Source organism: Micropterus salmoides, unplaced genomic scaffold (assembly GCF_014851395.1).
Source record: "Micropterus salmoides isolate LMB-PRFRI ecotype aquatic unplaced genomic scaffold, ASM1485139v1 Ms_hic_scaffold_8, whole genome shotgun sequence".
In the NCBI taxonomy this organism is placed as follows: Eukaryota; Metazoa; Chordata; class Actinopteri; order Centrarchiformes; family Centrarchidae; genus Micropterus; species Micropterus salmoides.
Window position 1 is genome coordinate 3,376,746 of NW_024044570.1, and position 27,881 is coordinate 3,404,626.

A 27,881-nucleotide genomic window follows, 5' to 3' on the forward strand; every position below is an offset into this window, starting at 1 on the left:
TACAGTTTTGAGGTTCTTGTATCATACTTGAGTATTTTCTTTTTATGGTACTTTTTACTTCTTCACTATGTTTAGCTTTAATTATTTTAAATTAGGTTTTACATTAAAAACAAGTTTATAAAATTTTATATATATATATATATATATATATATTCTTCCTAGTGGACATAAAATAGTTCATTTTAACGTATCAGTGATAATATTCCAATAATACTGTTTATAAATTACTTATACATACAAGTACATTATTATCCAAGAGTATATTTACTGTGTGGTATTAGTACTTTTACTGAAACACTTAAATGTACATTATTGTTGAAACAATGAATCAAGTTGTCAATAAACTGTTCAATCATTAAACTGAGACTCTGTTTTCTGTCTCTGAACCGAATCTCTGTTGATTATTTAACATTTTTCAGATGATGAACCAACCAAAAGGTGAAGACAATAAAAACTCAGGAGACACTTTTTTATATTTAGAAAATAATTTAATAACATTTAAATCCAACATATAAAACACAACAGTGGATGACTTCTTCTCCTCTGCTGGCTAATAATACTCTTTAATCATTATATGGCAGAATTGTGACAAAAAGAAAAACGAGACAAATTGCACATGAGAGCTTGTTAGCGAGGTCCTGACTGTCTCTAACAGCGCTGCTGGTCTGGAGGCGGGTCAGTCTCTGTGGCAGTCCCTCTCTCACACTCAGACCGGGCGAAGCCAAATAGAAATGAGCTCCACGCCGAGCTCGTGACAGTTTGTCTGCGTTTGTTTTGGTTTGATCACTTTAACAAAATAAAAGTCTTGTTTTTCCTCAGGAGACAAAAAGACAACGTGCAGATGCTGCATCATCACTACAGGAGGGGGGAGGGGGGGGGACACACCCTTTAAAGCACACACGGGGGTCAAACACCACAGTGAGATGTCACGGTCCGTCCCAGCCCCCAGCCCCCCACCCCCACCTCCCTCCCCCCACTAAATCCAAAATAAAAAGGGATCAAATGAATCCAAATGAAAAGTGACAGAAACCAAAGACATGAAGTAAAAACAGCATGAACACTGTGTCACTCAGCAGGTCGATACTTACGTACATGATGGGATTTAAGCAGCTCCAGACACCTTTGGACACTCGAGGGAGTGTCCTGGAGGATGTGGGGGGGAGGGGGGCGTCTGGCTTACCTCGTCTCATCTGTCACTCAACCACCTACAGCTGATTGATTTTACTGATCTGAAATAATCTGAGTTTATTGTTGCAGCTGAACGACGGCGCCGCCAATCTTCTCTCTGACCTCAGGGCGCTAAACTGAGCCGCTCACCGACACGCCCACCTGCTGACACTTGTCCAGCAGCCGCCGCAGTCTGTCCGCCTGACCGCCTTCAGCCGCTTCAAACTGCAGCCGCTGTGGGGGGGACAGGAGGGGGGACATGAAGAGAGAGGGGAGAGGGGGAACACAGAAGAAAGGGAGAGGGAGGGAGGGGGTAGGGGAGAGGGAGGGAGGGGAGGGGGGACACAGAGAAAGAGGACATGAAGAGAGGGAGGGAGGGACAGAGAGAGGGGGGGGAGAAGGAGAGGGGGAGAGAGAGAGGTAGGACACAGAGAGAGAGGATGTGGGGAGAGGGGGGAGAGGGGGAGAGAGAGAGAGGGGGGGAGAGAGAGAGGGAGAGAAAGAGAGAGGGAGAGAAAGAGAGAGGGAGGACACAGAAGAAAGGGAGAGGGAGGGAGGGGAGGGGGGACACAGAGAAAGAGGACATGAAGAGAGGGAGGGAGGAACAGAGGGGGGGGCATTAAGGGAGGGGGGGAGAAAGAGAGGGGGAGAGAGAGGTAGGACACAGAGAGAGAGGATGTGGGGAGAGGGGGGAGAGGGGGAGAGAGAGAGGGAGAGAAAGAGAGAGGGAGGACACAGAAGAAAGGGAGAGGGAGGGAGGGGAGGGGGGACACAGAGAAAGAGGACATGAAGAGAGGGAGGGAGGAACAGAGGGGGGGGCATTAAGGGAGGGGGGGAGAAAGAGAGGGGGAGAGAGAGAGGGGGAGAGAGAGAGAGAGGGGGAGGGAGGGAGGACACAGAGAGAGGATGTGAGGAGAGAGGGGGAGAGGACATTAAGAGAGGAGGGGGAGAGAGGGGGGGGACACAGAGAAAGAGGACATGAAGAGAGGGAGGGAGGGACAGAGAGGGGGGGGCATTAAGGGGGGGGGCAGGTAAAGATAGAAGGGGAGGAGGGGACAAAGAGAGAGAGGAGATGTAAGGATGGGGGAGGGGCAGCAGGTGAACATGCGTGTATATTTACAGGTATCATACAGGTGTGAAGTAAACAACAGGAAGACCTCAGGTCACTTCAGGTGTCTCAGGTGTCACTCAGACCGTGGCGCCATTAAACAGGAAGTGCATTAAACAGGAAGTGTTAGCACATCCTTTAAGCTGCAGCCCCTGAGTCTCTAACTGCAGCTCGCTCCACCAACTAGACTCCCCCTGTAATAATGACACCTGGCGCTCGGCCGGGCCTGAGACACGTGAAGCGGCGCCGGACTGTGTTCTGTGTTTGCATGTGATGAGTGCTGAGAGAGAGTGAAGGGGTGAATTACATCTTTCCACAGGGCAGCACACAGGGGGAGGCTCTGCAGAGCCTGCTGATAGAGAAGTCGCACCTACAAAAGAAACGACATACAATAAAAGAGGGAGGGGGAGAACGGGACACCAGACGCCGGAGCATCGTGTCACTTCAGCCAAGACAGAAAAACAAAGCCAGGGGTTTAGTCGTGTTGTAACCGTGCCAACACACCAACAAGCAAGAAGCTAAAGTGCCACTTTACACATTACTGCTGATATAAAACCTGCAGAGGAAGAAATCAGAAAATCAGAGCAGACTTCCTGCCAGACTTCATACAGTTTTACATCGTTTTTACTGCTGCTGCGTTTGATTTACCGTCACCAACTCACCATCACTAACTCACCTCAGATCGCTCCTTCAGCTCTCTCTCCACAGCTATCGCTCTGCAGGGAAACACCACAAACAGCCAGTCAACACATTTCACCCTGCTTTCACAGGAAAACATGTTTCTACTTTTGTCTGATCATCAACAAATCCCATGTTTGGACCGAGCACGAACCTCCGGCTCTGAAGAGCCTCAAACCTGCGTTCTCACTAGCAGCCAGCAGGGGGCGAAAGAAGTGTGATTGTATAGAAGTCTGTGAGAAAATGTTTCTACTTGTCAGCTGATTTATTCCCTCAGTAAACACTTTCCTGATGAGTTTCTGGTCTCAGTCTCTAGTTTCAAGTCTTCTTCAACACAGCATGATGTTCATTTAGTAAATTACGGTCCCATTTAGAGGAACAGAGACCAGGAAGCAGGGGAGGCTTTAGGGCGGGGCTACAAGCCGATTGACAAATCTCTACCATGGCGACCTGTCAATCAGGATGGAGGCGACTCGTATCCGCTGCTCTGTGAACATTTAACCATCGCAGCCATCAGGAGTCGGAGGAAGAGGAGTCATGTGGTCTGTCCATGGGATTTGTTGACAACAGAAGCGGCAGGCTTCTTGCCGACGGGGCCTGCTGGGTCCAGGAAAGGCTCCACTTACATTTTCCAGTTGGCCAAACACTTAGGAGAGTTACTGCTCAGCATGCGGGCCTGGAACTTCAGATGTTCAATGTTTCCGTCCTGCCACTCCTGATGCAGCAACCTGCGCAGCAACACATCGACTCTGACTGTGCATTCAGACCAGACGCCATTATATTCAAAGTCAATGCAAAGACGCGGTGAGACGCGAATCCCCGTTGGGCGGCGAGCTTTTTATTAATTTAACTTTTTACTTAAAACGTAGATTTATCTTCACTTGAGCTTCTCAGCAGCGTTGCTGACGTGTTTCCGACTTGCACTTAAACGTGTGTTTGGTCTGAACGCACAGTAGCACCAGCACAGCCGGGGTCACCTGTCAGGAACACATTGACCTGAACTGAGACGACAACATGACAGCTGGATTCACCCTGATGTGGGGGTGGGGGCTGTACCTCAGGCCCAGCTCTGTGTTGTTGGGCATGGCGTATCTCAGTCTCTCCAGGACCAGTGCATGCTGGGACTGCGGCAGGCAGCTCAGGTACAGCGTCACCACCTGAGGAACCAACAAACACAAAGCCTGATTTCCAGCAGCTGAATTCTGATCTGAGATCTGCGGCGGCTCCGACACACAGCGGGGCCCGTCCTTGCCTTGTTGTGGAAGCTGTAGCAGCTCCAGAACTCCGACGGGTTGAAGGGAACCTCCAGGCGAGACGGTACGGTGCTCAGACAGCGCAGGACCAGATCTGAGAACTGTTTGGAGTGGCTGCTGGCCGGACCGCGGGCCTGCTGACTGCTGCTGAACGCCAGGTAACTGTGGAGCGAGGAACAGAGTCTCAGTATTTGGATCAAGTAAAACATTTTTAATCATCACTACGTCTGTTTAAAGTCCCGTTAAAACTCCTGCAGGAGCTTTGATGGGACTCACACCCCCAGTAAAAAGTACTTGACAAACGCTGAACACGAAGACACTCACTCCATCCAGAGCTTGTGAAGCTCCTGCCGCGGCATGGCTGATCCCAGCGCTCTCTCGAAGGCGTCCACCGTGTCCTCCACAGAGCCGTGCAGCCACTGCCAGCGACTGCAACGAGCAGCGACAACACACACTCACTGAGACATTCTCACAATCCAGAACAACACGAGTGTCCGTGCTTCAGGAGTAGAAGCAACACGCTGAGACACTCTGAGCCTCAGTAAAGACAGTAGGGCTGCAGCTAACGGTTGTTTTCATTATTGATTAATCTGTCGATCATTTTCTCCATTAATCGTTTGGTCTATAAAAAGCGTCTCCTGCATCAAACCCCCCCCAGACGTCACTGGTGTTTCTGAGCTGCCAGAATAAAAATAATTTTACTTCCTTGTGTTCCTCTGTTCGTTGAGTCGACACTCTCAGTCGCACCACAGAGTTTCCACAGTATTTCCCACACATAGGCTTTACTTGGGCGGGCCGCCCAGGTAGATTAACAGCCGCCCAAGTAAATGTGGCGACCCATTTTAAAATTGTTTTTGATTGCAGCGCTGCGCATATTCGCTCCCCTCAACCGGACGCTCTCTCTCGTGCGTGCAAATGTGAATTGTGAATTGAATGGTTGGTATCATAAACACAGCTGCACAAATCTGTCCAACACAACGCCGTCAGTGTTTGAGACCCACCTTCAAAAAAAGTTATTAGCAAGACCGTAAGGAGCCTCGCCACCTTCTTTTAAATTTAGAATAGGCCTACAGCTGTCAACGTTAGCACGCTGTACATAACTGGTAGACAGTGGGTGCACTCGAGATGACGGCGGCTGACTTTCGCCGACTTGATAGTCTAACGTGAGCTGCAGGCGACTGCAGGGGCGGGAAAAAAAACAACGGCGTCAGACACAATCTACCTCAGGTAGACTGCATGAGCTTACTGTGAGCTTAGAACGACGATCAGGCAAAAAGGTGGTTGCAACTTTGTGCAGCCAGAGAAAAACAACCGCTTGCGCCAGACTCGGCGCCTGCCGCCGCCTCCTTGCTCCCGCGAGGTGATGTCATGTCATGGTGACGTTTTGCAGCGCTGTTGTGACGAATTCTGCATGCCTGCCGAGAATTGCATGCACTTCGAGTGTGGTAACTCTCTTTTATGCTGAGAAAAGAGGTGATACAAATCTCGGCAGGAAGCCTGCAACATATTATGGATCCACCTTTTCAGGCCCTCTGCTGTGAGCACTGATCAAATGCGGTTATCACCACATATTTTTTGCTAAATCTCAAGGAATGCTGCTTCTACTAACTGTAATAAAATATCAACAGCTCTAAACTACTCTAAACGTCCATGAAATATATATATATTGAATCATTTACCCCACAAAGTCTATTATAGCGTTTAAAAACAGTATTTGGAAGTTCTTGCAATTCTTGGCAGGTCAGCAAAATTCAGAATTTCACCTGTTGAAGTAACCCCCCCCCCTCCCTCCAAACGCTCCCCCGCCACAGTTACGCTGTCATTCTGTGTAAATAAACTACACACCAGTGGATGAGATGGAGGTAGGGCATCTGCTGAGTCAGCTGCTCCTGAAGCTCCTTGATGATCGGACCTCTCAGGATCTCCTCGGTGGGGAAACCAAGGATGTGTCTGAGGAGAGGAAACAAGAAGCTTTAACTGATCCTCAGCGTTTCCACTTTCACACCACTGTGTTTCACCTGAAGTTTAAGCCAACGTACCGCAGCACGTCCACAGGGGTCTTCTGACTCTGTTTGGTCCTCGCAGTGAGACAGGATGAAGCCTCTGAATAGAGGAGCGATGGCACTCGACTTCTCCTGTCAGACATTACCACGGGAAACAAAGCAGCATTTAAACACTGGAGTTTTACAGAGTTTTACAGAGTTTTAGACTTCTTGGGCCCAGTTAGATTCAGTCAGACTCTGAAACTATTTTAAATCTCAGGACAAACTCCTGCGTCCCATCATCCAGCCGCTCCTGCTGAGAGTCGACCCTCTAAAATCCGAGCGGGAAACGAGGCTCCTCTTTCATTGTAAAACACACAAAGCGGGCAGTTACTGAACACCCGAGCTCACCTGAGCCATGAGGAACTTGCAGGAGTGGTAGAAGACCTCGGCGTTGTTGGGACACTCTGCCAGAGCGTGAAGCCACATGCTGACCGCCTGATCGCTGTTTCCTTTCCTGATGTGGAGGTCGGCCAGGGCGTCTCGCAGAGCGCAGGACTCGGGACAAGACTCCAGCAGAGACTCGCACAGAGCGACACCCTCGTCCAGCCTGCGGGGACACATGTCCATCTTTAACCTCTTAACATTCCAGCGGCCCCGCCCGCATGCTGTCAGGTGCTATGTTAACTTCATACTCATATGATCCATCGTTTGAAAGCTAAAATCCTCGTGATTCGACCAATGCAAACCATTTAATTTAGAGGCTGAACTCTGACCTTTCGACTGAAAGCTGATCCGACCCAACAGGAGCTCACATGTCCCTTTAACAGCCTACAGTAGCCAATGAGAGCCCGCGCTGTAAAGAAGGGCCGGCCCCTGTTACTTCGTGGGCAGGCTGAGCCAGTTGTAACCAGCTGTGCCGATGACTGGCACTTCGATATCCAGCTTTAACCAGGAAGTTCATGATCTACCAGCTAAAAAACAAGTCTGCGTCGAGCTACCGGCTGATACAGAGCGATGCAGCAGCAGCAGCCGCCTGCCGCCAAAGGGGCAGGGCTGTTTTAGAAAAAATACGCTGAGACATGCACTTAGAAAAACCTGTGTAAAATAGAAATTTTTCATGGTATTGGTATGAAATTTAAACTTGGACTAGGTAAGGCTTTATGCTTTGGTCCTACAGTGTTTTACAGCTAATAATAATAAGTCCCAGCTGGAGTTATCTGCATGCATTTGTTAGTAAACGTTTTCAAGCGGAAACAAAAAATATATTAGTTTTAGAGTTTTTAAACTTATATGAATCAATTCCTGTAGCACTTACAACCATTCTGACTTCTGGGTTAGACACTCCAGAGCGTTATCTTTCAGAGAAGCCCAAAACCATGCATATACTCCAAATGGTTCAAGAACTACATTCAACTTACTTTGGATATGCCTTGAAGAGGCGTTTTGCATGAATTTGACAGGAATGTTAGGAGCAGGTGAACAGTTAGAAAGACAGAGCGGTGCAGGTCAACAGGTCTAAAGCACCAGCGTCTCCTCTACTGATCCAAGAGGCTGCACGTTCTGTGAAACAGCTGTGACCTTCAGCTCACCTGCCCAGCAGCTTGTTGAGGAAGATGAGGTTGGTGTGAAGAGGCAGACAGGCCAGCGTCCGCTCGCTCTGAGACAGAGACTCGTCGCTGCACTGATGGATGGCATCTTAGGAGGGAAACAACAGCAGCATCAAACTGAGACCTGAGTCCTCTAAAAGACACTAGGTGTGAGTGCTGGTGTCCTCTGGTGTCTCTGTACCTTGGAAGAGAGCGATGAGGATGTCGAGCGGCGTGCTGACGTCCTGCGGCGTCCTCCAGGGCAGCAGGAAGGACTCTCTGCTGACCAGCCTGGACGGGCCGGACTCAGCCGGGTCGTACAGGCCGGACGGCAGCCGGTCAAACTCCGTCAGGTGGATGTAAGAGAGCCAGAGCAGCGCTCGGTCGCTGGCCGTCAGGTGCTCGGCTGTGCTCCTGTCGTGGGCCGACTTCAAGGCGTTCTGCGCAAAAAACAACAAACATGTGATCTCAGAGGGGACCAGACCGGTGTCCCGTAATGTCACAGAGTGAAGCTCTGAGCGACGCCACCAACCTCGGAACACCTGTAGTCACGACCTCACGCAGACCTCATTTCTTTACATTGTTTACTCATTTTTGTTCTGTAAATATTTTTAACCAGACGTTTTATTTTATTTTAACAATGATTGAGTGATGCCGTCCAGGTCCACGACATGGATTCATGTCACAGGCGCTATAAATATGGGGTCTGAGAGTGGAGATATAAACAGCTGATTCACGCCGTTTCTGTCCGACTGTGTGGTGAAAAGAGGCGGAGCTAGCTGGCTAACTATTCCTGACAGCCCCCCGAAGCATATTCCTTTTACCCTAACCACCACAGGGTGTGAGCCTAAAGTTACTGATTGTATGCATGTCGACCGGTTAACCCCAAAGCGGCTAGCAGACAGGGTTAACCTCCATAGTGTAGCTGTGCAGCCTGACACCCGTCTGCACTTGCGGAGCTTCTCAACTCCAAAAACGTTTGAACACATTTTCGATTTAAGTCAATTTTTGTGAAACTGCCGATGTTTGAAATATACACAGTTGATTTCTCGCCTAAAAACTTCTCAGAAGTGGATTTAAAGTTCTGTTGTTGGCCTCTAAATAGGGCTGGGCAATAAAACAATAATGATAAATATCGCAGTATAATTTTCCTCAATATCAGCATAATAAATGTTCAATATATCGTCAATGAATAATTGCTTTAATTCATTTGAATCACGGACAAATTAGCACTTAATTATTTTATTAAAATATTTATTTTGTTGAAAAACAAGAGGCCTGAAAAAAAATTAACTTATCATATTTGTTGTAAAAAAAATTGGTTTTGAATGTTCCACCTCAGATTTGTGAAGTGATCCACTGTTTGGCATCAAGTGTTTGTCCCGTTCTGAACATAAAGAAAAGTTTAACCACATAATTAACCATCTGGTTTCTTCAATTTTCACTCAGGAGCAAAAAATTGCCTTTAAATTTGAAAGAAATAATGATTTGACGTATATCGTGCTAAGTATCGATCTCAAACGATACGAAATGTTTTTATCGTGTCGCCCAGCCCTACCTCTAAAGAATAAAACGGTTTGCATTAGGATCTATACTGTACGTGAGCCGAGATGAACGGCTGACAAACCATATTTGGAAGTTCAACTTCCAGTCAGGTCTGCGGGCTGCAGCTGGACCCTTCTCGTCAAGTTCACTCCTGAATGACTTTATGTTGTTCTGTAACTATGTGTAAAGCGTCATTGGGTCCCGTGAAAGGAGCTAAAATATTTATTTATTTATGTAACGTTAATTAATATTACTACGTTACTAATTTAGCTATAAGCTGTATGTCATTACTAACTAACCTACTAGAAAACATCAGGCACAAGCTGAGACTAAACTGGTGTCCTGCTCTGTCCTCTACACAGACTGTAGGCTATATCCTGATAATTAATTTTATGTTTCCATTTCAGAGGAGGAGGATGTTAAAGAAATGAGGGCCCATGGAGCTGAGGTTAATAAAGTAAAGTAGGGATGCAAACTAGTCCTTTTAAGCTAATTAGGAGATGTTTCTTTTGGATTTTAATGTGCAAATTAGATGCTTAGTAATTATCCAGGGGTCCTGTATAGAAAAAAAATGATGCATCGATAATTGTTTTATAATCGAATCCCAGCCCTCTGAATCCTAATCTCATCGTGAGGGGCCCAGAGATTCCCACCCCTAATAAACGGCTAATTGACAAAATCCTGGCACTACCACCTGACTTTAAAAAAAAAAAACTTATTAAGACTTATTAGTCATACACATACAGTGTTCAGTCAAATGTGTTTAACTCTACACACTCGTCTGACGCAGACAGCTGCAGTGTCCGTCTCACCTGTAAAATGGCCAGAGCGCTCTCCATCCTGCCTGTGAACAGGTTGAGGTCGACTCTATAGAGCAGAGCCTCCATCAGCTGGAAGGACAGTTGGTCTGAGACACCAGGAGACGCTCCAGCGAGGAGAAACTGCAGCAGGCGGTCGCACACGTAGTCCTTCCCCTCGAACGAGCTCTCCAACTGCAGATACTGCCCAGAGGAAACCATCCACACACAAAGACACTTCTTAGTGTGTTTTAATGTCACACAGATTCTACATGTCACAAAATCAAACAGTCATTTCATTTTCAGGCCTGAAACAGGTGACATGCTGAATCCTGGCGGTGGTGAAACTGAATTTTCAAAACGCTGTTTTCATGTAAAATAACTCGCGTCCACGCCGACAGAGTCTCCAGGTGTTTCAGTCGAGAAACAACATGAACACACACTCACTCTCTCTTCTTCGTCTCTTTTCAGTTCAACTAAACTGCATCGCAGCTAATTTGACATCAGGCCAGGGGACGACAGTTAGCCACCACCGGCACATTTACAGTGATGCCGACCAACGTGCATTATAAATTTGGGGAGGAGAGAGACGCAGAGGTGAGCCGCTCCATCGCCACTTCGTTTAGAGGTGAGAGAAGCTCCAGCCTGGCGTGGAGAAGATGGGTTTTTAAGTCCCCAGATCTCGAAAAGGTTCCTTCAGCCCTCTGTTGTGTGAGTTTCCACCGCGGTCTAAAGACCTGCGAAGATCAGGCAGGTTAACCAGCTGACGTAGGCTGCAGACCTGCACACAGCGACGCACAGGCATCATTATTTGGAACCACTATGAGCAACATTTATAAATGAGCATCAGATTTGATGTAATATAAAGAAAAACTACATGTTTGACCATTAAAGCAGCTTTCTGTGTGGGAGTATAATGAAGAGACACGCGATAAAGTTCGTAACACATTTAATAACAAACTGGATAAAACCATCAAGGTCTTAAAAGAACTCCAGCTCAGAGAAAGAGACACCAAAATAAAGTGGCGACAGTTTGGAAGGTTATTAAAACATTTCCAGCAACAAGAGCTGCAGATCAGCTGCAGCATCACGTCTGTGTCGCCTGAGCGTCGGAGGAACGGGATGTTTAACGAGCTTTATTACCTGCTGTAATCAGGAGAGGAGGAGACCGACTTCAGCTCTGTGGAAAAACTTCATACAACAACTCAGGACGCAGTATTTAGCTCAACTCCAGCAGCTGTTCGCTGTAAACACACCGCCGCACGCCGGCTGCTGTTTCCCAGCAACACATTTAATGCCGACGTACGATCTCAGGCGACGACGGCGAGACTCGTGCAGCTCTCTGACGGTTGGCTGTGATTTATTGGTTTGCAAACAATGATGGAAAAGAGCCGACATTCTCCAGTTAAAGCCTCAACCCGCCCATTCAGAAATTCACTGCAAGGCAAGCCCCGCCCCCAAAATTACCAGTACTTTTGGAAAGTACTGCCCACCGATCAGGGACTTTTGGGGGGTAAAATAAACTAGAACTACATTTAGACCCTCCAAAAAGGTTCCTAGTTCCTGTGGTGGAAACGCGGCTTACGTTAACTTTACCTGTTTAAACAATATTTAGGACATTCAGATCAAAGACAGCACAGGGGTCAAACTGAGGGCTGGTGTCATGTCGAGGAGCTGCTGATCAGTTAGTGGACTGTCAGAGGGGCCCTGGTTCTTCAACTGTAAAATAAATCAGAAACGTGACGAACAGACTCTTGATAGATGAGGACTTACGCTCCACCACACTTTGTAGTCGGGCGCGTGCTCCACAGCCATCTCACACATCTCCTGCACCTCCTCCCTGCTGCCTCGTCTGGAGAACAGGGACAGGTAGTGGCTCCACACCTCCGGGTTATCGCAGTTACTTTCCAGAGCGCGGGACAACGTGTTCAAGGCGGCTTCCAAACACTCTGCTGCGGACCTGCGGACCAACACACACCGTCAGGTCCTCACCTCCAAAAAGAGAAATCCGGAAACGAGAACAGAAAATGAACTGGAACTCAGGATGTTTGCTGCGGCTTACGTCTCGTTCTGGTTGAGGTACTTGAAGGCTAACTTGATCCACAGCTGAGTGTCTCGGGGGCTCTCCAGGACGCTGGTCTCCAGGTTTGATATGTCGTCTGTCTCGCTGACGAAGTAGCGCTTGTCCTCCGATGTGACGCAGACGTCCAGCGCAGACAGGCTGGTCCTGGAGCAGTCGTCTGCACAGGGACAAACGGGCAGCAGCTGATTATCTCCGGCTGATCATAAACACAACCTCATCCCTCACGTACTGCTCTGTAATACCACCAACCGTCAACACGACTTACAGACACGGCATGCATATACAAAACAAGAAATGGCTTCTTTTTCCGTTTTTATAAAAGTAAAATCATTTTAAAATATGTTTTCAGTAAAATTTGGTTTGTTTTAGCAGATTTAGCAGATGTTGAGTTTGAGTTCTTGTCACATTTTAGTTCAGTCAAGAGAAATCAGAAGAGTTTAAAGAGATTTTATCAGCTGAGTGAAGTAAATATCTTCTTTGGTAGATTTAAAGGGAGCCCTGATCAATCATCACAGAGTTATTAAGCAGCAGCAGATCATTTAAACAGCTGCCTGTGGAGACAAAACATTCATACATCCATCATCGGTCCCTCCAGGATCTCAAGATCGCAACTATTAAAACAAAGACTTGCAATTTGACCAATCACCGCAACTGTTCCGCAGAACGTGCAGTATTGTGGTCGAACGTAAGGGAAATCGTTTACTGACAAACACACAAACACACAAACACACGGAGAGAACGTCAGAAACTCGTGGAGAACGTCAGAGAGACACTGAGACCCAGGCCGCTGCAGCTGGTTTAAATGTGCAGGGTCAGGGTCAGGGTCAGGGCCGCCAAGTCCTGGAGGGGCTGTTTAATTATTCAGCTACAATTCTAAAAAGGTAAAAACATCTACCTCTGTAGTTCAGTGCATTTCTTTAGAAAACCTGCTGCAAAATCACAAAACAGGCAGCGAGGTCCTGGAGGGACGTCACTTTCTGTGTGTAGATCAGATTTAATCTGGATAACCGGCTGAAAGGACTCATTTGAGGACGCCATCGTGGACTTTCTACAGCTGGCTTCACTTTAAGTTAGTGTTGTAGTCAAGACCACCCAAACCAAGACCAGAGTTTATCGAGACCGACTTTTAGGGGCTGAGACCAAGACCAGTTCCCCTCATTGCGTGACACACAATAAGATGTGCAACGAGATCACAGGTCCTTCTCAAATTGATCTGAAAGATCCCATTAAAACACCCACATACACTAACAGCTGACACACTTAGGCTGCGTTCAGACTGCACGCCTTAACGCTCAATTCCGAATTATTTCCCCAGATCTGATTTTTCTGTTTGACAGTTCAGATTGTTGTTTAAATGTGGTCCATATCAGACTCCAGTGTGAACTGTCCGCGGCCTGAAAGTGACGCGCATGCAACACACGCTGTCGTACAGAAGTAAACAAGGAGCAGCAGAGGTTAGCTCCGTTTTTTCAATGTCCTCTCACTGGTGCTGGACAACTTAACTGCCCCACAACTCACTCTCTCCGCACTGTGTCCGCTCAGACAAGTAGCATGCAGATAACTCAGAAGAGAGCTTGTGGTCCGGTGGATTTCAGGAGTAAGAAAGGGAATTTATGAGCAGATGATAGCGAGGTAGAGGAGGAGGAGAGCCACATGTTTAATACTTGACAGAAAAAAGATCAGATCTGAAAAATCCTCGATTTTCGACACCATCAAAAAGTGGTCTTAAGACCGGTCTTGAGTACTAACACACTACTTTCAGTATCACCTTAACTCTTGTTAGCTGTTTTGCACTCTGGACTCATTAAACACAGGTGCTTCTGTCTCTCACTTACTCACCGTGTCTCCCAGCCGCCAGGTTTCCCGCCGCCGTCTCGTCCTCGCTGTCGTCCTCTGGGCTGCAGCTGCTCTGTGCCGACGGCTTCGGCCTCCACCTTCTGGTGTCTTTGCAGGTGGTGAAGGGAGGGACTGCAGGAGGACGGAGAGTTCACAGGTCTGGAAACTTGTTTCTCTGATGATGAAGACGAGAGTCAAAAGAAAAGTTCACTCACCGTGTCGTTTGCTCTCGTTCACTTTGCTGACGAGCAGGACGGCCTTCTGGTCGACTCCCATCCGGTCTTTGTTTGTGCCGAACAGCTTCTTCATGTACTTTTCTGAGGAACAGAAACATGAGCTGTGGTTTACCTCCAATGTCCACAGCTGGTTTAGGAAACACTGAAGAACATTATTGACAGAAATTTATTTATTTTCCACCTGTAGCAGCGCTGATGTCCTCGTCCGAGCTGCTCTCAGAACAGCCGATCAGGGGCAGGTTGTACGACAGGATGTCCTGGAAAAGCTGGTTTCCGGTCAGAGTGCAGTTCCTCATGTGCTGCCTGCAGTGCAGAGAGAGCCGACATTTAAAACCAGACAGGTGGCGTACAGCAGGCGCAGCAGAGAGCTAACGGACGCCTTCTCACCATCTGCAGTCGTCGTCGTTGCAGGTTCCTGTGAGGTCGAACCGACAGAAACACTTTCTGGGCTCGATGGTGTTGCTGTACGTCACAGAGCTCAGGGATAACTTCTCCTTGGTCCTGTAGTACGGACTGAACCTAAGAGGGAGAATGCAAGGAGTCTGAAATATGCTCTTCAGCGTCTGTCTGACATGAAGCAGCTAGTTAGACCAGCTCTCTATACTGTGGTACAGAGGTCTGCTGTAAGGCGCCCTCGAGGCTCTGGAACAACCTGCCCGAAGAAATCAGGTCGGCTGAGTCGGTGAACTCTTCCTTTTAAAGGAGAGCCTTTCCTGATTTTGTAACAGGGTTCTTTAAAAGCGCTCTACAAATAAAGATTATTATTATTAAATTACTGCCGAGGCTGATTGAGAGAGACCACAGCTGTGAACAGGAGCACTGCAGCTACTGCAGCCCTCTGCACAGCTCAGGCTGAGCACGTCTCCCGTTGTTCTACAGTTTATATCTGTACCATTCTTACCTCGGCAGCCAGCTGCGAAGCACACACACCCGTATGAGATAAATGAATCCAAAATGAACTGAACAGCGTGTTGAGTCTACCTGTATGACCTGAAGACCAGCAGAGGGCTGTGATATGATCCAAATGGAACCGGCTTCAGCTCTGCGCTCCCTGATTGGCTCGTGGCTGCGTCCACCTCCACTGAGACCACCTGCACAGTGACAGAAAACATATCGACCATGAATACAAAAGGTCAGGATGTGAAAAAAAACCAACAAGAATTTAAACATACATAAGAAATCCTGCATGATCAAGTGAACGCATTGCAGTTTGAACCTAAAAATATTTTAAAGTTCTGCAGATCACCTTTGCAGCGGGGGAGTTGTCGATATGTTCTCCCACCGTGTGCAGCTCCCTCTGCAGCAGCTCCCCCAGCCGGGCCTGCTGCTGGTACCTCAGCTTCAGAGCGTCCACGTCCAGCCCTGCAAACATCTCTGCCGGCAGCTTGGAGCCGGGCGCAGTCTTGGCAGGTTTGGCGGCGCTGCTGTCTTTAGCCGGAGTGGAGCTCAGCTGCTCCAGGTTGGGTTTGGTGAAGGAGCTGCTGGACTGACGGAGGGAGTGTCGGCGGGGTCCTTTAGCAGCAGCAGCAGCAGCAGCAGGTGTAGGCGCAGATGGAGGTGTGGATTCTGATTCGCGCTCGTCGGCCTCGGGGACGTCTTCACTGTCCAGGGTGAGTTTGTCCTGGGTGAGGTCATGCAGGGAGGGCTGGGGCAGGGGGAAGGGGGAGGAGGGAGGCGGGAGCTGGGGCAGAGGGTCAGGAGGGGTGGAGGCTCGTAATGGAGGCTCTGTGGGCAGGTCTGACGGGACTGCTTTGTTGTGCAGGGCCTGGGCTTCTTTCAGCTTCTGGATCTTGAGGGCGTACTCCGACTCCAGCTGCTGCAGCCGCTGCTTCTGAGCGATCAGCTCCGCAAAGTGGCGCTCTGATCCGCGGGGAACTCCGTCCACACGCTGCAGCTTACTGGGCTGAGAGGGGGAAAGGAAATGAGCGCACACTGTTACACTTCTTTCCTGCAAATATTCTGTCTGTCGCCTCGTTGACTTCAACTGAACAAGCCTGAATCACCGGACAAGTTCTGTTTGAGAAGATTCACAGATTACTCTGAGGGCTCAGAGTTCACTTGGTGTAACAACAAACTGCCGTCTGCAGCTTCACTCTCATGCACTGTTTTCAGTTTCTAATAGTTAGATAAGTACCTATGGCAGGCCGTTTAACATTTATTCCTTAAAACTAAATTCTCTATTAAATACTAGTACTTATTAGTTACTAATAACTATTTCATTAGTCAACAGTAACATTTTTGCCATTTAAATGTAAGGGACTCTGCAGTTCAGCTTTCACCTATTTATTAGTCACTAGTAACTAAGGAATAACCACTCCTATCTAAACAACAGTGACGTGAAGTAAAACAGAAATGTTAGTAGTCACTATTTCTTAGTTACTAATAAAAAGGTGAAATCTGAACGGCAGAGTACTTAAATTTAAATAAACACTAATTGCACATTTGTGCCATATAAGTCTATGAAGCTCTGCAGTTCAGATATCTTTTGGAATCGTTATTAGTGACTAAAAATTAAGTACTAGTAGCTTTTGATTAAAGACTAATACCTTTTAAAGGAATAGGGCTTTTTGCCACAGGTAGCAGCAGTTCACATAAAAATAATAAATAATATAATTAGTTACAAGAGCAAACAAAAACATGCACGAGGTAAGTTCATAAAGAAATACTATTTACACACATTTACTAATATTTAAAGTCAGACTACCATGTTTGTAATGTGCTCACACCTGAACAGGTGCAGCTAACACATTTACCGGAGATTCTTTTTTTACTGGTCAAGGAAAGAACAAAGTACTTTACTGCTTAATTAGCTGCTCAATATGGAAATAATGCGCGTTTAAATTAACACCACAACTATGTGAAGGAGTCTAGTCTCACCTTGAAACACCCGGACAGGTAACAAGAGCTCAGCACCAGGTGCTCCTGTTAGCTCAGAGCTAGCGCGTGCTAACCAATAAAAAGCGCTGCTTCGTGCGGTGGAGAGCTCAGATATAAATCAATCTAACATTTACTTATTATCACCTTTTAAAAGCGTTTAACGTGTCGCGAATAATGTTATTATTTTTCATGAACGACGGTGGAACAACGGGGACTTCCGGTAGCTTTCTGCTAACCTCATGCTAATTTTATGTTCGGGATCAAAAAGGAGCATTTCACAAAAATACGTTTCACATTCAGTGAGTTATTCAGTTTCCTGGACCGCTTCGTTATCAATCAAACATTTATCCCCATTTTCTGACTAAACGGTTAATAAATTAGTCAGGAAAATTACATAAATACAACGCTGAAGTTCAGAGGAAACCCAGGTCCACATCAAAAACCACTATGCAGAGCTGTCAAACCTGGACTCCATAGTCCCAGAGAGGCTCTTTAAAACACAGTTTCAAATTTATGAAACTTGCGTTTATAATTCTGTTTGTGAAGATGTAAAACTTTTACAATTTAAATGGTATTTTTGCATGTAGACCACATTAGACCAGGTCCAGATCAAAACCACTATGCAGAGAGCTGTCAAATCTGGACTAGATTGTCCCAGAGAGGCGTAAGTTTCTTTTAAACAGAGTTTTAGATTTGTGAAACTTTTATTTTATTTGTGCAAACGCAAAAAAGAGCGATTAATATATTGATTCATTTGCACAAATGGAATAAAAATTTCAGAAATCTGAAATTAAACTTTAGCCTCTCAGGGACAATCTAGTCCAGATTTAACAGCTCTCTGCTTTATAGGAAACAAAAATAGAAATAAAGCAACAACAAAGTCTATAGAAAATAAAACGCTGGAGCCAAAGTGTGTCTCAGGTGTTGATTGATTCCTCTCCGGTACAGGAAGCTCATGACTTCATCTCCTCCTGATGGCAGCTCACATTCACTCAGACTGAAAACTGTCGAGTCTCCTGATGCGTTTCTTGAAAATATAAAACTATGTATATACAATATTTCTATACGTCAGTGTTTTAAAATAAGCTGAAGATCTAACTGTACTTCCACAGCCGTTCACCTTCGTCACACAGACAGCTGCAGAGGAACAATGTGAAATAAAGAACCTGCAGCGCCGTGGGTCTCACCAGCGTCTGGTTGGAGTCTGCTCGCCGTTTTGACCCTCTGCCGACCGTCAGCTGAGCCTGAGTGAGCTCCTGCTCCAACCTGACAGCCATACTCTTCTTTATGGACACCCGGTGTTCAACACGATGCACCTGCACAGAGGAGGACCACAGGTGAGCGTACACCTGCAAGACTCGCCCAGGAACAGGCGCACAAAGGCTTCAGTGTCTACTCAGAGGTGCAGAGATGAAGAAGGGTTCTCCTTGACTTTTAGAGCAGAACGTAGTTTTGCGTCTTGTTTCTGTTAATATATGAAAAGTTTGTATCTGAATTTTCCTATTTAGATTTATTGTTTTGTAGATGTATTTGGTGAATAAAGGGGAAGGACTGTACGAGTTTTACTGCACATTTTAAGCCTCTACTTGAGTGAAACACGTTGCTCTTGTCTGGGTGGATTAGAGATGTTTGGTGTTGTGGCTCTGAGCAGCGAACGAGCCGCTCCCTCTGACACCCAGCTTATTAAATGCAGCTGTCAGCGTCTGAAAGGCAGCAGGTGAGCTGGTGTTATAGGAACAAGTCAGGCTGCACTAAACCTTTGTTCACCGTCCAAAGTAAGTTCTATTTCTGTACCAGAAGATTCCCCAGACATTAAGACCCTAACCGGGTCTCTGTCTTTGTGGTTTGTGTGGACGCGCCCACCTGTTCCTGCAGCTTCTTGAGGAGCGTCTTGTTAGCGCTGACGATCTTCTCTGAAGCCTGCAGCTGCTCTCTCAGTTTGGCCACCTTCCCCTCAGCGGCCTTCAGAGACTCTCTCTTCTTCAGCTCCTGTTGGAGCAGATGTCTCAGGACGGCCTCGTCTCTCTGCAGCAGCTCTCTGTGGGACACACGGAGACACACTCACTGCTCTGTACCGTCTATTAGTTCACATTTAGTCAAACTGTCTCCGTTAACCAGCATTAGCATGGATGTACAGCCGTCTCCGGATCACTGTGATACCGAAGGAAACATAAAAACATGAGGAGTCTCGCTCTGAAGCTGATTTCTGGATGTTTGTTCTGGACGGATAACAGATTACGATATTTTCAGGAAGAGGACGTCACTATCACTTTGTGTTTCTTGTCCCGGAGGGGAGGGGGGGAATCATATTCAATTACCATAAAACTTATAATAATCCCTTCAATCACCCTGCCTATAATTGGGAGGGGTCTTGCACAAAACTGAAATAATAATTTCAAAAAGTCCGAATATCACTTGTATCAAATTATTATATCGACTAATATCAAATATTCATTTGATCCAGCTCCAACAGACTGCTTTTATTCTGTAGGCAGCAAGGTAACAAAAACAAACATAATTTGAATGTGTCCTAAACTGTTTGCTGGTATGTCTCACCTGTGTTTGCTGAGTCTGGACTCTGCTTCTGACAGTTTCAGCTCTGCAGCTGATTGTACGGATGAATCCACCACAGGGTCGGAGGCAGCAGCTGAGGCGAGGCTCAGAGGACTCAAGCAGAGATCCTTCAACTTCTTCTGCTTCTCCCTGCTGCCAGAAGACACAGAGGTTTGTACATCTCACTCGTTTAAACATCAGAAATATTCACAGCGTGTGTTCTGAACATTGTGTTTCTGGTTGTCGTCCCGCAGCGCGTCTGCAGCTGGTCTTTACCTGGCGATTTCCTCTTTGAGGAGACGGTACTCGGCTCTCTTGGCTTCAGGTAAAGCCTCTGGAGTTCTGACGGGGTTGTTCTCCTTCTCAGATCCTGACGCTGCTTTAGGCTTCGCCGCCTGGAAAAAAGAGATTTCAGCTGAAACCATGTTCCACATGCAACTGAAGTCACCGACCTCCCCCAGACAGCAGGTCCGGGGGGGGGGGGGTTTGCACACCGCGGTCTTGTTTGTTAGAGGATTATATTTGAGTCTAACTTGAATGAACAGTTTTCAGCAGAGGAAGTAAAGGCTGGACCCACCTCGACGGTCCTTCGGGCCTCTTTGATCATGAACTCCAGGCCTCCGAACGCCGCCTGTGTGGAGCTGCAGGCGTCCACGTCAGAGTCGCTGTCGTCTGAGTCATTGAGAGAAACCACCACCGACTTGTGTCTGGGCAGCTGGAGGGAAACACAACAACGCACACAGGTGAGACGGGAGGGAACCCACCGGCCCCGGAGCAGCTGCTCCTCCTGTGAGGAGGCGTGGCCCTGCAGATAAAGTGTGACTCACCACCAGCGGAGCTCTGGGAGCAAGGTGGCCTCTGCTGAACTTGTTGCTCCGGGACTGAGTCACTGTGTTCAGGCTGACGGTGCTCAGGTTCCCTCTGGTCGGCTGCTGGACTCCTGACGGAGGCTGACTGCTGGGAGACGGAGGACCGCTGGAGCTCTTCTCCTACAGATGGGGAACAACCAACAGCCAATCAGAGGCATGTTATAATCATCATGTGACCAACTGTGTGAAGCAGAGACACAAACCTCGGGCGCCGTCACCCTCTTGTTGGCCATAGACATAAGACAGGTCTCCCTGAGCAGCATCTCCTCCTCCTCTTCCTCATCAGCGAAGGGCGGTTTGGGAGGAGGCTCCAGCTCGTCTGGAGGAGGGGGGAGAGGCGGAGGCGGGGGAGGAGCGCCGGACAGCATGGGGGAGAGGAACGGCTGAGAGAAGTCCTGAGAGATAGAAACAGACGTGTTCAAACACGAGGAGAAAAGTCCAGAGCCAAAACTCTTCCTCCTGACAAACCGCATCAGCGGCCGTCATAACACGACGTCCAATCAGAGCAGAGACAAACAGCGTCAGCTGATATGGAAGTCTGACATCTGCATGCTGCTGCCGTCCAAACAGGCGCCTCCAAATCAGCTGATTTTGAATTTTCAGCGAGTTTAACAGAGTGAGACGGGGGGGCGTACCATTCCAAACTGGTGAGAGTCGGTCATGTAGAGGGACACCTGAGGGAAACAGCCGGGATGGTCTGCAGGCAGCTGCTCGTGAGTCGGAGACGGCACTGAAACACAAACGCAGAAAGAGTCAGCGAGGAGGCGAACGTGGACGAGCATGTGTGGAGATGAAGACGATGAAGATGAGGTTTTGTTGGACCTCCCCGCACAGTGAAATGAACGGATTATGTTCTCTTAGAGCTGTGTTTGTAGACGGCGAGGCCCCCCTGCTCACCTGGTGAACCGGTCTCGCTGTCCGTGTCCATCGCCACCTCGTCGTAGTTGTCATACTGGTAGAGGTTCCCCGAGGCGTCCAGGCCCTGTTTACCGGCAGACTTCCTGTGGTCCTGATCCCTGGACTGAAGAACACAAACACCTTCAGCGACAACACAACACACCCGTCACTCTTCTTCTTCTGTGGCGAGTCTGCACCAGCGCAGGACTCACTTCACCTCTCGGGGCAGAAGGAACATTTTCAACATTAACAGTATTAGAAATGATAAACCAGGGTCAAATTCCCACCAGATAGTCTCACCGTACACGTTTTAACTATCATGGTAACTGTTCGAGTACCGCGCTTTGTCTTCTGAAGACTCCTCTGTGCACGAGGTCGCCGCATTTACTGATATGACTAATATAAAATCTGTAATGTTTATGCACACCTGATGTGGTTTCCGTTCTGTTTCCATCAGGTATTGGCTGTTATTATTTTATTGTCTATGCAAACAAAGGACAGATATTTACTGCAGGGAGTGAAAAGGCAATAAACAGGAAGTGGCTGAATAAGAATCGACAGAAATATGTCAGGAAATCTACGTCCTGGTAATATGTGTAGTTTGGTTCCCGTTGGGAAGTCGAACCTGACGGACACACTGACATGAGACGGCGGCGGCGGCCTCTTACTTTGCCGCGCGTCCTGGTCTTCCCTCCCACAAGCTTCATGAAGCGGTTGTACTGCTCGTCCTGGTTGGACAGGTCGCGGATTCTGCGGATTTCTTCCTCTCGTTTGCGTCGGTCTTCCTCTTCCTGTCGGCGTTTCTCCTCCTGCTCCCTCTGCTGCTGCAGCTTCCACGTCCTCAGCTGCTGCTTCCTGAACGCCTGCTTAGCTGCTGAGCCTGCGAGGAAGAAGAGTGAGATCAGTCCGACTCAGAGACAAACCCATGAGGAGCTGATGTCTGTTTTCATTCAATCAATTGCAGCCCTGTCATTGGCCCGTCACCCAGCTCTAGCAGCCGCTGTGATCACATGACTCCAGGTACTGACCCTTCTCACCTGGACTGATCATCTTCTTGCCCACGTGAGGTTTTCCCGGAGTTCTGCCTCGCTCCAGCGGAGGTTTGGGACCAGGTTTAGGACTCGGTTTGGGCCTCTCTCTGTCTGGAGGTCTGGGCCCGGTCTTGGTTCGGTCTCGGTCCCTCTCCAGAGGTTTGGACCTGGTTCTGCTCCTGTCTGCAGCAGCGGCAGCAGCGGTGGCGGCGGCTGCGGCGGAGGCAGACCTGGTGGTGACTCTTTGCCTGCTGGGGGGAGCGGCCCCGGAGCTGGAGCTCTTCTCCTGGACCGCTTTAGTGATCCGGTCTTTGCTCTTCTTCATCACCTGCTGCTCCTTCTGCTGCCACTTCTTACTGGCCGACTGCAGCGCGAGAAGGCGCAGCTGCAGCTCCGACAGCTCCTCCTCCTCCACCTTCACCACTGGCTGTTTGAAAACATACAGCCAGTTTATGGACAACAAATAATAACGTTTATAATCTCAGCTGACCGTCAGTCTTCGGCGCACCAGGTGATGACCCACCTTGTCCACGGAGACGACAGAGTCCTCGCTGGAGGTCGATGATTCCCTCCGACACGAACACGCCTGGGTAGTTTTCTCTTCTTTGTCCGTTTCCTCGCAGCAGCTCGGACACGTCGTCTTCTTCGTCTCCTCCGACTCCTCGTCAGCCTTTTCTCCTGTTTCCGCTCCTTCTTCTTCTTCTGTTGCTGCTGCTGCTTCACCTGGCGACATACAAAGGAAGTAAAACCATATTTATTGATGATTTATTTCCTATATTTACGATCACTTGATCGTTCTTTACATCAAAGCAGATTCCCTGTTTCTGGAAGCAGCTCAGCTCGACTGTGACAAACTGATTTATCGATAATCAGAACTGGATTTTATGCCGATTTCTCACTTCTGCTCTAAAACAAACATTCAGTCTGTAAACTAACAGTTATTTTCACTCTTGATGATTTTTAAGATGAAAGTCTAAAACGTCTTCTGTTTAAAGACCTGAATCCGTTTAAAATCTGGTTCAGCTTCTGGGACTTGAGAAGCGACCGGGCTCACCCTGTGGTTCAGCACCTCCTGCCTTCTCCTGCTCCGCCTTTTTCCTCTTCAGCTCATCCAGACTGGCGGGGAGGGGGAGCTTCTGACGGAGGGGTTTGATGTTGAACGCCTGGAACACTTTCTTCTCCGCCGCCTCCAGCTCGGATGTCTCCTCTGCTGCCGCCGCCGGAGCTGGTTCGGGTACTGGTTTGGTCTCTGTAACACTGGCGGCGTTGTTTGGCGTCTGGTCTCCGGCGGGGAACTCTTCGGGCTCCAGGGCCATCGTCTCCTCTTTCCGGATGCATTCCAGCTCCAGCTGAATCTGCTTATACTTGGACAGTAAATCCTCAAAGGACTCGTCAACACTGTTCTCTGGTTTGGAAACGCCGTGAGCCGCCTTCCTCGCCTGGTTCCTGCCCAGCGGCTTCTCTGAGGTCACATGTTAGGGAACGTAGGAGGACATACCGTGCCATACATTATAAACAAACACTTCAAACACAGGAGGACTTCAGGGTGAGACTCATCCCCCAGAATGCACCACAGGAAGTCAATCCTGTCAGTGACTCAGACTCTTTAACTTCTCAGAAAGAGTCAGACGCTCCGACTCTGAGTCAGTAACGGATGTTGTAGTACTCTCTGCTCTCGGTCCAGTACTGCAGTTTTTAACACGTTCTACCTCAACACTATATGTACTCATTATTACTATTTATTTATTTATTTATTTATAACAGATCAAATACTGTACAATACTGCACATTTTCCACACTCTTACTTCTATTTTTAGATTGTAAACGTCTTTATATTCTACTTACCAAGGGCGTCACTCTGTGTGGAAAACAGGTGGGGACCTATCAGGGGTGTGAAGAGAGACTTAGCTCGCGAGGCATCAGGTTCACGAGAACGAGACAAAAAGATCCTCAGTGCTGAGAGATGTAAGCTGGAGATATGAAACACTTCCTTTCCTGCATTCTGGTGAAAGTTTCTGCACCAATTTATGGTGGAAGTGTTTTTTTTTTTTACGTAAAAGGAAACACAGAATTCAGGTGACATTTCAAAATATATAAATCTAACAGAATGTAACAGAGCAGCTCTCAGATCTGTTTCTCCTGCAGATCAACTTCTCTCCTGTAACATCGTCCCTGCTGAGGCCTGGTTTAGTCTTCACTCCTCTTTGTTCAGGTTCACAGGTTCACGAGAAACTCGGCCAAAACAAACTGTGTCAGGAAGTTGTTAAAGTTACTGACTGGTGCTGCACGTGTTTGGGTCAAGCTACTTTTTTTGGATGATGCCCATTTGTTTCTTCTATATTTTAATTGCATGTTTTCTTAATGTGCAAATTAACCTTTCTAAAGGCTTTTTCACTAGTTTTTCTTTTTTTTAACTGCAGCTGTGTTTCGGAACGTTTAACAAATGACGCTTTAAGAAAGTGGTGGGGACGTGTCCCCAGGGCCCCCAGAGTAAATCACACCTCTGCTACTTACCAACCTTCTATTCTTATTTCTATTCCTTTCTATCTGGATGTGCAATATGGACAGCTCTGATGGTGGTGGTGATGGAGCAGTGGATAAGACACATACCTTTGATGTGACCCGGGTTCAAATCCACTGTGAGACACCAATGTGTCCCTGAGCAAGACACTTAACCGCTCGTTGCTCCAGAGGCGTGCGACCTCTGACATATAAAGCAGTTGTAAGCGTCAGCTAAATGAGTAAATGTTCTGCAATTTCCTCTCAGACATAAATAAAGTATGTCTGGTTCTGGTTCTGAACTAATTCATGGTGTGTTTATCAGAAGGTTCAGTTTACTCAGATTCACCACCTGCACTTTGTGGTTCACACTGAGAAAACGAGACAGGAAGTCAGCTTCTGAATGTTGTGCAGGTTTCGTTTCCAGTTAAACACCGGCTGTAAAGGAGATCTGCACTCAAACAGGAACCTCTGATGTCAGATGGACCTAGATTCGGACTCATGACAGCAGGTCTGACCTACAAGCTGTTAAATTAATAAAAAAAAGACAACAGAGACCAGCTGGAAAGTGTGAATCAGACTGCACTGGTTCAGCTCAAATCCATATTAAACTCATTATTAATCCTGCAGTAGAACAGCTCAGGGTCTGATCACATCAGGATCTGGGGTTCTCAGGTATTCACGGGCCCCTGAGCTGTAATGAAATCAGGGGCCCCTGCTGAATAACAATTAAATAAGCAGCAAAGGATACGTTTTCTCGAGGGGGAGTCCTTCTTGCAGCCGTGACTCTCCCCGGGGCCGTAACGACCGAAGGGACCTCTGGTGTTTCCACCACCCCGGCCGCCTCGCCCCCAGCTCCCCCGTCCGCCGTTCGGCATGGCCCGGTGCCTGAACCGGCCCAGGGCGCCGTGGCTCCGCTCCCAGAAGCTGGTCCGCGGGCTCGCCTCGCCGTGAGGACCGAGACCCGGGGGCGGCGGCAGCAGCAGCGGCGGCTGCGGGGAGGGAGCGGGAGGCCGGTCGGGCCCGCTCGGCCCGCACTGCTGCCGGTGACTCGGGGGGAACGGGCCGTGAGGTCCGCGGTTGTACGGCATCAGGCGGCGGAAGTCCGGCGGCGGGTGGCCCATCGGCGGCAGCACGTTGTGCGGACGCTGGTGGGGTTTCCGAGCCCGCGGAGGGGCGCCGCGGCCCGGCCTGTTCCCATCCCCCCCCCGCCGGAGCGGCGCACTCTCCTCGGTTTCATCATCGCAGATCTCTCCGTCCTCCAGCTCGCCCTCCTCTCTGGGGGAACCGCTGGCCGTGTTCGGGTCCATTCTGTAGGGAAGTCCAAACGGGTCGTCGCCAGCTAGCTGCGGGTTTTAAACTCATCGGACCGCAGATCTCTGATCCACGTTCAGGTCTCACCGATCAGGATCCGGTCCGCCCGCTCTGACGGTTAGCTCCGTTAGCTCCACGGCTAACTGCTGCTCTGCTGCTCTCGCCCAACTCTCGCGACACAACGAGACCGGAAGCAAAGCTTTATTAGTAGATCAGAAATGACAAGGCAACAAGAGTCTTAGCAAAGGGTAAATCCAACACACAAAGGATCCTGCAGAAAAAGAAAAATAAGACCTTCAAGCCAGAACAAGTGTGAAGCTTCTTCAGAGCCTTTTTGTTGGAGGAGAAACGGATTCTTCTAAAATAAAGTTCAATTTCTTTTCCTATTCAAAGAGGAACAACAGAACTCCTCCTTCTTTACCCCATGATGTGGAACTGCAGATTCATTATCTTCAGAAAATCCTTGGAAAACAACATTTCAGAGACAGATAACTCTATTTTCTGTCCTAAAGCAGTAACAGAAATTCTCCTTCGACGAGGGGCTAATTTTAAAACACACATTTAAAGCCTACACAAAAACAGTCTGTTTTTTGTTGTTCAGAGTGGTAATTTAGGACGGTATGAAAGATTTCTTCTGCCTGATGGCAGGAAAGAGTGGTGGAGGGGTCGTCTGCGATCAGGGGGGCTTTCCTGATCACGGAGCGGCTGTACAGTTCAGATTGTGATGAGACGATTATTTTACTGCAGTGGTTTATTATGTGGTTTATGTGTTTAGGGTATCATCGGGTAAGACAACCCCCCCTGTAACTGTGACATTTTGGGTTTTTTGTTGGAATTACCGTGTGTGTGTGGGGGGGGGTCTTCGTTCCCCGTGTTTCCCTGTAATAGTTGGTCTGTCAAACATTTACAACCATTGGAAGTTTCATATTTTGAAGACTTTGGTACAAAATGTAATTCTCAGTGCATCCGTCGACACAATGTCCAAATTAGCCAAATATTGTTGTGCAATTTTCAATAAATGTAAATACATTTAAAAAAAAAACTTCCTCCTTCTTCTTCTTTGTTGTTTAATGGCGGTTGGCATCAACAGAAATCCAAGTCACTTACATTGCAATTTATTAATTTATTCTGGTGTTGTTTGCTGCTTAGATTTTCAGCTGACCTTCCAGCTCTGGTTCTGGTGTAACTGTCCTCGTTAGACTGATCAGGTAGAGACATCAGCTCTGGCGTCAGTTTTCTGGGAATATTACAAGGTCGAGTCTCACAAGACTGTTTACAGAACTCATAGATAGTGATGGATTTAAATATGTTGTAGCACTGGAGTCTAAACGTCAGATTTGTTGTTCTAAGGCCAGTTAAAGATGAGCTGAGAGGGAAACATACTGGATCTAGGAGGAAGACAGAATCATAAAAGATCTCATAACTTCTGTTAATACTTTAAATATCCACATGTATTTTCATTCGTTATATTTGTAGATATGTTAGACTTTATTATATTCTCTGCTTACCAACTTTTACTATTATTTCTATTCTTTATGCTTTGCGAGTATCTATTTTACCCTCGGGA

The 27,881-nt window shown here is 47.8% G+C and overlaps 1 protein-coding gene across 1 annotated transcript; it reads right to left on the reverse strand.

Annotated features, from left to right (window-relative positions):
• Positions 1 to 466: 466 nt before the first annotated feature.
• LOC119894383 (zinc finger C3H1 domain-containing protein-like) lies at positions 467 to 26,527 on the reverse strand. The gene is given in 36 exon segments (XM_038707096.1): positions 467 to 1,401; positions 2,583 to 2,645; positions 2,952 to 2,991; positions 3,580 to 3,681; positions 4,010 to 4,110; positions 4,206 to 4,368; positions 4,531 to 4,635; positions 6,052 to 6,156; positions 6,246 to 6,277; positions 6,279 to 6,341; positions 6,600 to 6,798; positions 7,781 to 7,886; positions 7,980 to 8,217; positions 10,135 to 10,323; positions 11,893 to 12,079; positions 12,182 to 12,359; positions 14,042 to 14,170; positions 14,254 to 14,355; positions 14,456 to 14,577; positions 14,662 to 14,793; positions 15,256 to 15,365; positions 15,521 to 16,177; positions 18,339 to 18,467; positions 19,015 to 19,189; positions 19,708 to 19,857; positions 19,981 to 20,099; positions 20,282 to 20,419; positions 20,532 to 20,693; positions 20,777 to 20,968; positions 21,209 to 21,303; positions 21,471 to 21,594; positions 22,139 to 22,350; positions 22,508 to 22,928; positions 23,025 to 23,224; positions 23,556 to 23,963; positions 25,752 to 26,527. Coding segments are annotated over 36 exon segments (6,309 nt in total). The 5' UTR covers positions 26,311 to 26,527; the 3' UTR covers positions 467 to 1,299.
• Positions 26,528 to 27,881: the final 1,354 nt, after the last annotated feature.